The 15008-nt window shown below is 45.5% G+C and overlaps 1 protein-coding gene across 39 annotated transcripts in view; it reads left to right on the top strand.

Moving 5' to 3' along the window:
- The window catches only part of SERGEF (secretion regulating guanine nucleotide exchange factor), a 232699-nt gene that overhangs the window by 20105 nt on the left and 197586 nt on the right, over positions 1 to 15008 (top strand). For 28 of the 39 annotated variants that reach the window (XM_044753447.2, XM_070491314.1, XM_070491308.1 and 25 more), the window contains one exon: positions 3253 to 3411. The exons of 5 other annotated variants lie outside the window; for them this stretch is intronic. In XM_044753447.2, coding sequence (XP_044609382.1) covers positions 3253 to 3411 — 159 coding nt within the window. The remainder of the gene's footprint in view (positions 1 to 3252; positions 3412 to 15008) is intronic. 6 more of the 39 variants (XM_070491316.1, XM_070491291.1, XM_070491301.1 and 3 more) reach the window with 1 other exon arrangement.

Below are 15008 nucleotides of genomic sequence, written 5' to 3'. Positions count from 1 at the left end.
TTTAATCTCAAACTAACCTATTTTATCCACCTGTATCCTTCTGATCCATTTATCTATCTCTCTGTTTGCTCTCTTTGTATTTATCTACTCTATTTTATTTACTTAACTGTATATCTCTATTTTTATTTATCTTTCATCCTTATATCTTTCATTCTAGTCTGTGTATCTATCTCTCTAAATCTAGTTTTGTTTATATTTCTCTAATCTATTTTATATTTTTCTATATTTCTCTTGTTTATCTCTATTCCGTCTGTTTTTCTTTCTCACCCTCTATCTTTTTGGCTGTGCATCCATCCATACGTTTGGCACACCCAGCCGATGCAGTATAAACTTTCTAGTGACAATGCAGCATTTTCTTGAAAGTGAAGGTTCTGTCTTCCAAGGCCTAGCTTGCCCTGACCCCTGCTGGTGGACAGGAGACAGTGGCTCTGAGAGATTTGTTTTGCTAAGACCTCTCACACGGAATGAATGGTTTACATTTTTTAAGCAAAGGGAAATGACTTTCATCCTTAGTGTTTTCAGTTTTATGTGGCTGGTATTAAGGTGTGTACATAATATATGTAAATTAGTGATGGCCTGCATTCCTCAACATCATATTTGCCGTGCAGCCCAACTCAGAAGCTGCATTGTCTCTGGAGTATGAGAGCCATAATGTGAGAATTTAAATAGTTTACAAATTCTGAGCTATAGATAATTTATTTAATGAATTTAAAACAACCAAAGAACAAAAGAAATACCTACTTTTAGCCTATGTTTCATATGAAGTAGATTTATATATATGTGAAAAGGGTTGAACTGAAATGAATGCCAGCTATAAGGGACTCCACTGGTCCCATCTCTCCTTTTAGAGGAAGGACTGGAGGCCCCAGGGCGAGAAGTGACGTGTTCATGCCCCACAGTCAGTGAGGGTTGGGCAAGGCATTCTTTTCTGAGAGTAAGGGCAGACTAAGATGTTTCTATGCTGTTCTAATTAATTTGAAATGGCTGCATGCGTAAACCTAGAGACTCTCTAATTCCTAGCTAACGTCAGTCTCTTCGAAAATCTTGTAATCAGTAAAGTTATTTATTCATATGTGGAGCACTTCTATTATGGTGTTTTTAAAACATAGATGTTGAATTTTTGTTTTATTGAGATGTAATTTATATATAAAATTCACCCTTTTAAAGTGTACAATTTAGTGATTTTTAGTATATTCACAAAGTGACTTGATTTTTGGTATTTTGAAAGTGACTTAAAAATTGTCAAGATTAATATCCCTCTTTCCTGGTCAAGTTCAAGCTGTTACACAGTGAATTTTGTTCAGTGCCCTTTAGACCTTTCCTCTGGAGTTGTAGATTATGTAACTATTTGGCATTGCCGCAGAATTTAATTTTGCCTGCTGATGCAACAGTGTAATGATCCGCATGTGGAAGACAGTTTGTCTTTGCGAAAAGGTGGTTTAGACTTACTAAGATAAATGAAGGCTCATTGCAGACACAGGCTCATCGTCAGTGGCATTTTGGTAAGCTAACCAGTCCATTTCATGGGTTGAGACTTTGGTGAGGGGCTCCTCTGCCCTCCTGTAAGGGGTCCTCATACTTTGCATACCCTGGTGAAGTCCAGGGAGATTGCCCTCTCTCTGGGCATGAAATACACTAAATTCACTTCATAGAACTGCAGAATGTCAGCGCTGCAAGGTCACCTGGGTGACAAAAAGGCTCTACTGATTTACGCTCCCTCATTTTAGACTTGATGAGACAGAGGCCCAGAATGTGAAGGGATGTGCCCAATGTCAAAGAGTGGTTGAGTAGCAGATGTAGAACTTGAACCCTGAATCCTGGCCTAATGTCCTTAGATACTGTTTGACTTTTGATAAGTTTTTGAGAATATACCAGACTGCCCTAGGGCAAGCAATACTGTGAAGCTTTATTGGGAGGTCACACAATGCAGGGAAGTGAAGACCTGGCTTCTAGTTCTGCTTGACTCCTTATTGGCCATGTGATCTTTAAAGGCATTTAACTTCTCTGAGCCTTGATTAATTTATCTTCAGAGGAGTGCTGTCTAGTACAAATGTAATGTGAGCCACATTTCAAAAAGTAAAAAGAAGTGGTGAATTCATTTTAATATTTTACTTAATCCAGTATATCCAAAATATTATTTCAATATGTAATCAATATGAAAATTATTAATGAGCTACACTCTTTTTGGGTTTTATTTGCATTGTCTTTGCAATCTGTTTTGCCTTTTTTGGTCTTACAACACATCTCAGTTTGGACTAGCCACATTTCAAGTGTTCAGTAGCCACTGTGTATGCCGTGTGCTGCATAGGACAGTGTAGAATCTTAAATGTTAGGGTTGGAAAAGCGCTTAGAGGCCATCCAAGGAGTCACAAACTGTAGGTTCATCGGCCAAATTGTAGCCCTTGGCCCCATTTTGTTTGACTTCCAGTTAAAAAATTTTTTGGATGTAAATTCCTGGAGACAAGTGTGTGTGCCTCTTGTTTGCCAGAGTCGCTCACCTGTCTGTCTTGTTACCACTGTCATCAGATCGTCTGCCCTTCTAGATCAACCACCCTCTCCTGCAGTTTCCAGCTGGTGAAACTAAGGCATGGAGAGGAAATGATTTGCCCAAGGTCAGTAGCTAGTTAGCAGATCCAGGAATAGAGCCAGAGTCACTTGACTCTGAATTTGCTCTCTCTCTTCCTATTAAACCGCAATGTCAGTCAGTCACATTCCTGCTTATATCACAGAATTATTGTGAGGGTCAGATGAGCCAAAGCGCCACACGGATGGGCTGTGGCAGTGTTGTGCTTTCTGCTGAACAGGGCATGTAGTAAAGTAAGCTTATGCTTGAAAAGTTTGTTTAAATAATGTGTCTTTTAACCTGTTATTTTTAAAAGTTAATATATTTTTTCCTAACAAAAGGTAATGCAAACATGTATTTTAAAAATGTAGAAAATAGTGAAACATATGTCTTGCAAATGGTAGATGTTAAATAAATATTTGTTGAATGGATTAATGAAGAAATAAACTCCCACATTCCTATTCCTTGACAAACTACTAAGAACATTTGGCCTTGTTTCCTATTTACAGAATTAAAAAAAAATCGTGTATGTTATGCTATACGTGAGTTTTGTATCTTGCTTTGCTCGACTCAACACTGTAGCATATGAGTAATACAACCTCTTTTAACCCCTTTTTGTTCTGACTTGTATTATCTTCCATCATTTTGGACTAATGTTCCTTCACCTCTCTTGTTCCCCTCTGTTGAAGATGCAGGAGAGCTGTATGTTTGGGGAAGCAACAAACACGGGCAGCTGGCTTCCCAGGCTGCTTTCCTTCCTGTGCCCCAGAAAATAGAAGCACATTGTTTTCAGCATGAAAAGGTCACTGCCGTCTGGAGTGGGTGGACACACCTAGTTGCTCAGACAGGTGAGAGAGCAGAGAACTTGTGGTTGGCAAGAGCAGCTGGGGGACAGCTGTCTCAATAGCCCTGGGTGCTTGGGATCAAGTAGGTTGGCTTTTACTGATGAAAAGCTTGAAGGGCTGGGAAGGGGAGGACCTGGGACCTAGTTCTGCAATTGTTGTGTGGGTTAGGTTAACTCCTTCGGGCCTCAGAGCCAGGAGGCTTTGAGAAGGAACCCATGGCAGCAAGCATCACCTGGAAATTCTCCAGGGTGTTGAGGCGTCTTTGCTGTGTCAGAGCTGAAGGGATGACTCTGTTTGCATTTCTGCCTGAGTCTAAGTTAAAGGCGTCAGAAACTGTGAAGTTAAAGATAAATATTTCAAGAGTGAGGCAGGAGCATTGCTTTGAATCGTAACTGACATATTTTGATTGAGATCTTTATTAACAAACTCTGTACATTGATTCAGACATCCAGAGGTTCCCTCACATGTTACCTTACTGTGCCATGCCATGCAGATTCTGGCATCTTTATCTTTTCTTAAGACTTCATGTAGTTCTTGTCTTTTCTGAGGGCAGTTCTCCTTTCCTGGTCTTCGTATTCCTGACTTTGTTCTGGGGGTTGTTTCCTTGCGGCCTCTCTTGTTCCCTGCCTTCCTAGAGCTCCTGCTGACTTCCGCAGCCTTTCCCAGACAGGCAGTCTGTAAATCTTAAGATCTATTATAGTGTCAAGGCCGTCTGAACTTCAGGGGTTCTCGGGAGTCCCCTGGACTGCTCTTGGCCTGCTTGTTAGCTATACCCAGACCTCTGGACTCCCACATACCTGGTGACTGTTATTCCAGTACTTTCTGGCTTTTGTGGGTTTTCAGGTCAGCTTCAGTTATCTTTGGTAAGTCACACATACCACACATGTGAACACACAGACATAGACTTACGAGTATTCATATCTATGATGCTTTTAATTGGTCTGTAAAAGAAATTTTACGATCATTTTGGGACAGAGGCCTGTATAACAAAGGTGTATAGTAAACTTTCCATGTTTACCACTTCAGAGGATGCTTTAAGGAAAGTTTCATTCGTTTGGAGGAAAATCATGACTTTCCTCAAAGAGGTTCAGACTGTTTGAATATTGGGACTATCCACAGAAATTTTTCTTAAAGAGACTCACTGAGCATAGTAGCTGCTTATTTGTATAATTGTTTTTTTTTTATTGCTGTAACATTGGTTTATAACATTATATAACTTTCAGGTGTACATTGTAATATATTTCGAATTCTCTGTAGATTACATCATGTTCCTCACCCAAATTATAATTATAATCCATCACCACACATGTGTGCTGTATAATTGTTAATCTCTCTTTTCCTGCAGAGAGTGAGCTCTGTGAGGGAAGGCACCATATTAGTCTTGTTCACTTCTGTGTCTCCACTGCCTAGCGGAGAATATATTCGTTTCCTGCATTAAACTGTTTCTGGTTAAAAAGAGACTAAACGTACTCAGATGCATTTGAGTCAGCGTAGACAGCTAGGACTTCTGACCTCTTTCCTTGGCCTCACTGGTTCATGAACAGAAGACTTCAGTTTGTCAGTTTGGATTCAAGAGTCCAACCAAATCAGTTACTGTTTATAGGGAACCTATTGAGCGATGTGCTAAACCTTGGAGAAACAGAGGAGGAAAGACATGGGCCGTGTCCTTCCACTAGAATGTGCAGACAGGCTTAAGTCTAAGAATATAGAGATGAAAGACTTTACCATCCATCCACCCATCATACAAATGATGAGGATCTGTTTATGTACCATGCCTCGTACTAGATACAAATCCTGCCCTCCAGGAGCCCACTGTCCACTAGTGGAGACAGACCTGTGATCAAGTTTCAGTACATTGCAGTCTGAGATGTGCAAGAACAGAGGTAAGTGCAGCATGCAGAAGTAGCATAGAAACTAGCAGTAGTGTGAGTAATTGGGTGTTAACAGGTAGGCGTTTCATGGTTAGTCAGCCTTCAAAGAATTGCAGTGCAGTAAAATGCACTTACTACCAAGTCATAGTGAGTATGGTTGAGTCTGTCAGTAAACCCTTTGCCTAGTTAGGTAGCTGACTAATGAAAGACATAAAGATGCTGCTCCTTTGATTCTAGCTTTGAAGCATTGTAACCGACGCTGATTTCCACGTCTGGGCCAATGGCCCAGCCCTTGGGGCAGGAGGTTGGAACCCACATCCCTGATACTGTGTGAGTCACTCCAGCTGCTCTGAGCTCAGCTTCAGGTCTCCACCTCCACTTGAGAGTGATTTTTTGGTAATGTTTCAGCGATTTAATTAACTTGTTAATTCAGATCACTTGTTTATGTACTTTTTCACTTTCCCCCTTCTCCTAAGTCCAGAATTGTTCAAAGCTGGTATGTTTGAGTGCCCTGGTTATTGTACTGAATTTTGGGTAAATGAGCGTGTCTTGCTGCTTAATTCACCAATTTTGTGCTCCCTCTAGCAGCCGTGGAAGCCTTTGCCCTAGCCCAGTATCATTGAGAAGAAACACCCAGGTCTTCTAGTTTAATCAGACGCAGCTGCTCATATTAATTGGAACAAGATTTGCTTACAGGATCAGAAGCAGCTCATTAGTGGAACAAGGAGTTAGTTGACTCTAGTTGTTTTCACAAGCTCTGGTGGTGGATTGTTCCTGGGACCTACCTATAGGCCACATCAGCACGGAGGCTGCTCTGTCTCATTCTGGAAGGCATTAGTTGTGTGATATTGATTAAAATTGATTAAGAGTTTATGCACAGTGACCATATATCTGTCCAGTAAGATGGGATGGGATGGGTTAGTCCCTAGACCAGTGATTTTCAACCACAGGTGATTTTGTCCCCCAGGGGACATTTTCAATGTCTGGGGACGTATTTGGTTGTCATAACTGGGGTGTGCTACTGGCATCTAGTTGGTAGAGGCCAGGGATGCTGCTAAACATTCTACAGTGCAAGGGCAGCCCCCACAACAAAGAAATACCCAGCCCCAAGTTGTGCCAAGATTGAGAACAGCTGCCCGAGACTGACATCCCCCGTGGTAGCTGCTTAGCTAGGACAGTTCACAAGGTATCAGAATAACTTTACAGTTTTTCTGTATGGGAATCTGGGATGCAGTCTGCTCTCCCTCTTCAGGAGTCTGGTGCCTGCCTGCAGTGTTTGCAGTGGAAAAATACTTTTCTCTGTTAGTCAGAGGCACTTGGAAAAAGTCCAAGAGAACCTGTTCTAATCTGGGAAAGTTGGCAAGGGTACCTGTGTCTCAGGCTGATGGAGCTGCATTTTAGAAACCTTTCCCAAGCTGCTTAATGTCCCTGACCACTGTTCTCAGGAACTTCATGGGACTCCTGGGTGACTTTATCCAGGCTCAGTGACCTGCAGCTGTCTCATCTGAGCTTCATGATTTCCTGGCCTGAGGTGCTTCTAGTGAGAGTTGTGTGGCAGACCTGGGAGCCTTCCTAGTTTCATGACCTTGGTCACTTAAATCACTTCGCCTGTCCAGGCCTCAATTTCCCTGCCTCTCAAGGAGGATATTAAAACCTACCTGCATTCTACATAGGACTGCTTGTGAACTTCAAATGAATAAATCTGGGAGAGAGATCCCGGCGAATTGTAAAATGCTGTCCATACATACGTGAGGGGTGCCTGAGGTTGGGGTATGTTAGTATGTTAAGGCGTTAGCTGCTGCTTTTAGAAAGACTTCTATTTCAACGAGGCCTGCGCAGAGCTTGAGACATACCAGCTTCTCCCCTGAGGGCTTGAGCTGGCCAGGGATTCGATGCTCAATATCCAGCTCTGACAGGCAGTTTCCTAAAGTCTTTCACTTATGTGCAGCCAGCAAGTGGTTCTTTTATATTATCAAAAATTTGGAAGATCTTCGTGGCCTTATAGGTCACCTTCCTTGTTAAATTCTCTGTTGTTCCTCCGTGGTGTTCGTCCCAATTTGTAATTGTATGCATCTCTTTGTATTCTTGTTTGTTTAATGACTAGACTGTAGATTCCCTGAGAGCAGTGTCTGTTTTGTTCCTGGCTGTATCCCTAGCACCTGGCACAGCCCTGGCACACAGTAGGTGATTAGTCACTAATTGCTGAATGAGTGAATAAATGACAAGGTAAAGAGAAACATGGGCTTTGAAGTCACACAGGCCTGGGTTTGTATCTCAGCTCTGTCAGCTTCCTGATTGTGTGGTTGTGGCCAGCTCTACCTCTCTCCAGCTCCATTGCCACCACTGTAGTTCAGGCTACTGTCCCCTCTTTCCTGGATCCTGCAGGGGCCTCTGACTGGTGTCCTCCTTTTCTCACATCCACTTCCTCTCCCATCCAATCTGTTCTCCATATCTCAGTTGGAACATCTTTTCAAACCATTGTGTCACATTCCAGAGGTGTCCCATTGCTCTTAGGATACAAATATAACCCTTCGTGGCCTGAGAGGCCCTGTGTGCTCTGCTCTCTGCTGCCTTTCCAGCCCCATTTCTTCCTGTGCTAGCTCTGGGGCTCTAGCTGATCTCCCCTCTGGCCACTTCTTGGTACCTGCAATGCAGCATGTATTTCCCACCGTAGGGCCTTTGCACCTGTCGTTCCTTCTATTTGGCTCACTTATCCCTGCGCTCCTTCCTTATTTTGACTTAGCTACATCTTTTTTTTTTTTTTTCATACCTCAACTTAGTCATCACCTCCTTGGGAGGCCTTCCCTTGACATCCCTGACTAGTGCCTTTTCCCTTCTATCTGTTCTTGCAGCACTACAACCTCTCCTCTGTGCTGTTTTTTGTAGGATTCTTTGATAAATTCTCCCTCCTACTAGACTATAAGCTCTGTGAGGGCAGGAGCCACGTTGGTTTGCTCAGCATTGTACCCTCAGTGCTTAGCAGAGTACTTGGCATATATGAGGTAGGTACTTAGTTCATGTTGAACAAGTGAATAAACCTGACTTCTCTGATAGGAAAATGAGGAAATGTTGCCGACCTGGTATGAGGGTTAAATGAGATGATGAATTAAAGCTTCCAGCATCAGCGCAGGACTGGGCTCAGGTGTTTGCTCAGTCCACACTAGTTCCTCTGCCCTTGGAAACTTGGGAGCTCTCCGGAGCTCAGATGCCCCATATCTTCTCTTTCTGGTGAGGTCTCTGCGTGTCTCTGGATAGGTAACAGTTGATTCAGGACTCCTGGAGAGTGCAGAAAGATCATTGCTTACAGATGCTAAGTGCTGGTTGCTGGTGATTTATTAGAATTTCAAGGGGAAGGATTTACATAAGATCCAAGCCTTAATGTGAGGGTGGTCAGAATGTCTAGAATCTGTTGGTTTTAGGATGCTGGAAGCTCTCCCTGAGCCATGCAGTGTCCCAAAGTAGCTTTGTGGTCTTACAGAAGCTATGGATTGAAAAAATGGGCCTAAATACAGAGTTCTCTACATTCTTCACTTTCTTCAGTGTCACCTAAGAAAGTTCTAGAGTCTTAGAAGTTTGAGAGAATTAGAGATGGAAGAAGAAACTTCCTCACTTTACAAATGGGCAAACTGAAACAAAGAGGAGAGAGGGTGGCTTTATGGCCGCATTTAAGCTAGAGATCCAGCTCTGCTTTTCTGTGATTTTTTCCCCTCCCATCACTGCCCTCCTTGTTCTTGGATCTATCCTTTTAGTTGAGATGTTTTTTTATTCTTTAGTTTCTCTAAAGTGGGGAATTACATGGCACATGTGGAGGGGACCAGCTGTTAGCTACTCTCTTTTCTTCAAGTGTCACAGACCAAGAGCTATTTTGTTGCATGTGATGTCTAAGCATTAGTGAAATCCAAGCCTAGCCATTGATTCACATAAACTGAGTTTATAAATATACCTAATGCTGATTTTTCTGTTTTGGGGCAAAGATCCTTTCCAGAATAAGGTGACAGTGTATATTACTCCATCTTTGGGACCATATATCATGAAACCTCAACCCAGCTCAGGGAGCTTCTGACCTCATGGGCTCTATTTAAAGCCAGTGCTTTGGAATTCATGATGTTGGTGCTTTAGGACTTTGAAAACCTAGTGGTTGAAAGTCAAACTGAGCCCAAAGAACTTTTTTTTTTGGGTGAGGACTATTTGTCCTGAGCTAACATCTGTGCCAATACTACTCTACTTAGTATGTGGGATGCCTCCGCAGCATGGCTGATGAGTAGAGTAGGTCCACGCCCAGGATCCGAACCTGCGAACCCAGGCCACTGAAACAGAGGGTGTGGAACTTTAACCACTTGGCCGTGGGGCTGGCCCCCGAAAGGACTATTTTGAAAGGGATAGTTTTTGCCTATTATTAAAGTCATGAGTTTTTATCCTAAAATCCTTGGAATGTCAGAAATGGATGAGAACTTAGAGCTCACCTGGCCTGGCTGTCTCAGTTTAGAGATGGGGAAACTGAGGACTAAAGAGGGGGAAGCACAAGGAGTGAAGGAGCTGGGACAGAACTCAGGTCTCATGGCTCTCGGTCCAGTGCTCTTTCCGCCTTGTCACATTCTCTCCAGAGATGGTGAGGAAGTGTAGATGACTTAACCAGCCCCAGGGACCTGAACTGGGAATAATATTTCTTCTGTACATGAAGTTCTGCTTCCAGAAAACACCGATCCTTACCTGAAATGTGTAGCCATAGATCCCCTTATTGTATTTGTGCATTCAGTGGAAACTAGGGGATGGCACCCCAGGAGCGAGGGTCAGGAGGCCATTCCAGGATTCATAGAAGTTGCCGAATTTCCATTTATGATAAAACAACAGCAGTCACAGCTCTCATGGACCACTTCTGTCACCACAAAGTGCCTTCACATCCATTTTCTCCTATGAAGTTGGCAAGGTGGGTGGTGTTATCCTTGCTTCACAGACGAGTTCCTAATTGGTTCGCTGCGTCATCCCAGCTCACAGATGGGCAGCGCTAAAGCTTGAACCTAGTCTTCTGTCCCCAGGCCTGCTCCTCTTAATTTCCAGTAGTGTGTATCTCATGATGCTCTAACTCATTAACTGAACTGCTTTCACTCTTCAAAGAAGCATCTTTCTCCAGCTTTGCCAGTGCTTCTCCCAAGCAATAAGGAAGGAGATTCCTGTTATCTTTGGTCCTTCAGCAGGTGTTTGTGGAATGCTTATCTAGATGTGTGTAGCATTGTGCTACAGAACATAGGGTATATAAACTCCAGAACTACCTTCAGGAAGCTTGTAGTTGGGTGAACAAATGAAGTATTTAGTAGAAGAATAAAAAAGAATGTGTCAAAGAGCCAGAGGAGTGGCCCAGACACCGTAGGGTATCAGGGGAAGGAGAGGTCAGTGTGGGCTGGGTGGGCAGGGAAGGGTGTGAAATCCTTTGGGAAGGTCACATTTTAATGGGTGGAGAGTTTTGGACTTGGTTCTGTTGCTTTCTCTGTGTCCTCTGCCAAGCACAAAACTCTCTGGTCTGGGGCTAGCCTTGTGGCGTAGTTGTTAAGTTTGAGCACTCTGCTTCAGCGGCCTGGGGTTTGCAGGTTTGGATCCTGGACGCAGACCTACACACTGCTCATCAAGCCATGCTGTGACTCACATACAAAACAGAGGAAGATTGGCATGGATGTCAGCTCAGTGACAATCTTCCTCAAACAAAAAGAGGAAGGTTGGCAACAGATGTTAGCTCAGGGCCAATCTTCCTTACCAAAAACAAAAACAAAACCCAACCCAAACCCAAAGCTCTCTGGTCCCATTCTTTCATCTGGACAGTTGGAGGTTGTGGACATAATGATCTCTAAGGGCCATTCTGACTCTGAAATTCTATCCTGTAAAGAATAAAACTGGCCTAAGGAAATAATTATGGATGTATTGGAAGATTGAGTATAAGGTCATTCATTGCATCCTCATTTATAATGACAAAAACCAATGCATGGAAACAAATGAAATTGTAGGGGGACTGGTTAAATAAATTATGTACAACCATATGTTGGGATATCTGGCTGTTAAATAGAATGTTTTAGAAGGATATTTAATGACAGAGGAATATGCTCATATAGTAAGTGAAAAGAGTAGATTACAATAAGTTACTACACTATAACTTCTAATTTGTTTTTTTTAAATGAAGGATGTTTGCATAGAAAAGACTGGAAGGAAATATGCCAGAATATTATCTCTGACTGGTGGGATTATGAGTGCATTTTATTTTCTTTTATATTTTTTATGCTGAATTTATAATTTGCAGTCTGATTATATCCCCCGAAATGTTAAAATTAAGGAAGAAACTTTCTTGCCCCTTAGTGCAGGGAACTGGCCCCTTCGCCACCCATTCCTGTGTGTATGTCCTTGACAAATCACTTCCACGGGCCTCAGTTGGGAGGTCGCATGGAAAAGAGGCAAGAGACTGTAGAAGGAGGCAGGAAAGTGGGGATCTATTTTTGGCTCAGTGGTGAGTCAGCTTTGTGACCTGAGTCAGGTCCCTTCCCAACATCCCTGAGCCTTGGTTTCCTCATCTGAAGACGGGAGTTGGAGGTCACAAAAGATCCTTTGAGCTCCAAGATGTACTGGTTCCTGAAGATGGAGAATTTCTCTGCTGTCGTGGAGCTGGCCCCGAGTCCTCGTGGGTTCCTTGAGTCCACGTCCCTGCTTTCTTTCCTGCTCCCTGCACCTGGGCTCGTCTGCCCGGCTGCAAGCCATTCCTCCTGTTCAGAGTTCAGGGTGGGATTGGATGGAGTTCAGCGATGGGGCTGGGCTGAGAGGAGGCAATGACAGCATTCCACCGCTAGAGGGAAGCATGGTAATTGTTTCCCCCTCTCCCACTGTCATAGCTGCTCTGCAGGTGAAGAGGAGCCTTGATTTGCCTTGATTTGGTTTCAAATTCTAGAATTTTACAATTAGAAGGGCTTTGAAGATCATCTAGGAGAACCCTATTATGCTGCAGATGTGAGATAATAGAGGCCAGAAAAGGCAAGTGACCTACTTAGAGTTGCACAGTATGTTTTATTGGGGTCTGCCCTTTACAGTTTAGAAGAAGGCTGCAGACAAAGCCAAGAGTCATGTCCACAAAGGGTGGACAATTCCCATGATTGTGCAGGAGTCTAAGGGGTCTGCTTGCATATACCTTTACGGAGCTCCTTTGGCCAAGTGCTAAGGGCCTGCAGCTGGAGAATCAAAGCTCTGACTCTACCCTGAGAGCTCATGTCTGGTGGGGAAGGCACACGCCAGCACGTGGTGCTCCCCAGTGTCTGCCTCATCATCTGGGTCTGCCGCACCTGGGATCAGGCTGTGGTGGTGGCTTGGAGGCTGGTTTGTGGAAGACCTGTAGGGGTCCTCACGACACCCCCTAGGTTAGGAGGTATGCCCGGCACCCTCAGGTTGTTATTTCCAGTGAATTTCTGCAGGCAGGGCTCACATGTTCACGTGTCCTATCTTTTCTTGAGGTTCGCCAGGAATCCTGACATTTCGTTTCCCACCTGCCAAAGGCTTTGTTTCCTCGGCCCTGGGCTGACTTTATTTTTGGTTTCCAGGGTGCTCAGCAGCCCTGAGCACTATGGTAAAGTGGAACTGTGCGCTGGTCTGGGAGCCAGGCAGCTGTGCGACCTTGGGCCAGTTACTTCATCTCTGGGCAGGGAGATCAGGCTCTCAGCTGCAGGTGGTCATCTCTGCCAGAGAGATGAAGTTCTGGTTTATTTTTGGTTTCTGTGTTTGGCAATGGAGACCCGTTGATCTGTGGTCCCGCGAAATGCAGTGTGTGTCCCACCGAAGCAGAAGCAAGGTTCACCCTTTGAAGTAGGTTCATTTGGATAAGGGACTTGCAGGGGGCCTGGCCAGAGCCAAGTGCTGCTGGTCTGGAGGGCCACCAGATGGCAGCAGTGGGCACACAGAGGGCTTTGGGGTTGAGGCCAGTAGGGCCAACATCCAGTCAGAATTAGCATGGTCAGAGCTGAAAGGACCCCCCTGAGGTCACGCGGGCCCTCCCCCTCTTTTTATGGATGGGAGAACTCAGGCCCAGAGAGGGAGAGGGCTACCTAAGGTCTCACCGTGAGTTAGTACCTGAGGATCTCCTTGGTTGTGTGAGGAACCGCCATCAGCCTGGCCTCCAGCTGGCTGCCCCACAGGAGAGCTGGGAGACAAGGGCCTGGGCCCTGGGCCAGTGAGCCGGAGGCGGGCAGGGAAGGGGACAGCAGTTGACTGCCTTGATCCTGGTTTCTTGGAGCGTCTGGTGCTAATGCCTTCCTCCCTCCCCCTGCAGCAGGGCGGTGTCCCTCCCATCTGCTCAGTTCTCCTCCGGGCCAGGGCCCTCCTGTCAGGCTGTGCCGTGATGGAAGCTCACAGCCCCCATACCCAACAGATGCCCAGGCCCAGGGCCTTGCCAGTGGCACGCTGCAGTAGGATGTGAGTTACACAACTGGTTGAAGAAAACAATTTAAAAAAAAATCTTCCAGGGGGCAGAATAGGGCAGGGCAGCAGTGTTTGCCAGGCACCTACCAGGTGCTGCCCTTACATACTCCTCATACCCCTGATGTAGGGTTCATTCCCTTGCATTCCAGGTGAGGAAATTGAGGCTCAGAGAGGCTGAGTGGCTTGTCTAAAGTAACACGGTGAGGTGAGAAGCAAAGCAGACGCTCAGACCGTGGTCTGTTTGATGTCAAGGGTCATGCTCATTTCATCTCATTGTGTTACCTGCCTCACAGCGACTGCCCTGGAAATGTAGCAAGTGGCCCCCGGACTTTGGGGCAGGGAGGAACAGATGTTTCTCTCTTCCCTGGAGAAAGCTTGTGGGCAGTTGTGGTGGTGGGCTGCTGGGGGAGAAGGCAGTACAGGGCAGGTATTTGGGGGCAGTGGCAGCTGGCCCCTGAGAGGAGGGAAGGTGCCCTTCCTCTGTGTGCCTTACGCTAGCAGCTCCCTCTGCCAGCCGTGCTCGCCTAGCCAACCCCCTTGAAGCTATTGCCAGCTTCCATTGTTTTCTGCCCAGCTGTCACCTCTCATAGAGGGCCCCCCCCCCGCCCCGCTCCATCCGAAATGGCCACCACCACCCTCAGCCACACTCTGGTTCCTGCCCTGCTTTATTTTTCACTGCCTGAAGCCGTAATTTGATTATTGCTTACTTATTTGTGGTCACGCTCTCCTCACCAAATGCGAGCCCCCCGCGGTCAGGGACTTGGTCAGTTTCTCTCCCCCAGATCTCACCTGTACAGAGGAGAGGGCAGTGAGGGCTGGCTGCGTGGAGTGGCTGCAGCTTTGGGATGGGGAAGCTGTACCATCTCTAGGGGCCGTGCTTAGGAGACCCAGCCTGGGCCTTGCCCTCTTCCACCTTTTCGGAGAAGCCCAGGGTGGAGAGCCTCTGCTCCCTGAGGCAGACAGTGATGCCTGGGGTCCCAGAGTCATAGGGCCCGCCTTACTGCTGCACATCTGCAAGGCCTTGCCATGGGTCCTCGGCCTCCCCATTGTCCACAGCCGGTGGGGCACCAGCCATCCTGTGAGCTCACTGGATGGTTCTGGGAAGGGTGTGGAGGTCCCTGGCGAGGGCTCGGTTTCCAGTCAAGGAATTGTCGTCTTCTTTCCTGGTGGGGATTGATTTGTTCCAGGAGTTCTCTAAAAGTGGGTATTAAGTGACTGGCCTGTAATATTGCCATAATTCTTAGGTTCTTGATGAATGGCACTGTGCTTGCCCTTTCTCAAGGGACC

The sequence above is a fragment of the Equus asinus genome, chromosome 20 (assembly GCF_041296235.1).
Source record: "Equus asinus isolate D_3611 breed Donkey chromosome 20, EquAss-T2T_v2, whole genome shotgun sequence".
Classification (NCBI taxonomy): Eukaryota; Metazoa; Chordata; class Mammalia; order Perissodactyla; family Equidae; genus Equus; species Equus asinus.
The sequence above is the reverse complement of the archived record's forward strand: the minus strand, read 5'-3'. Positions and strand labels throughout refer to the sequence as shown.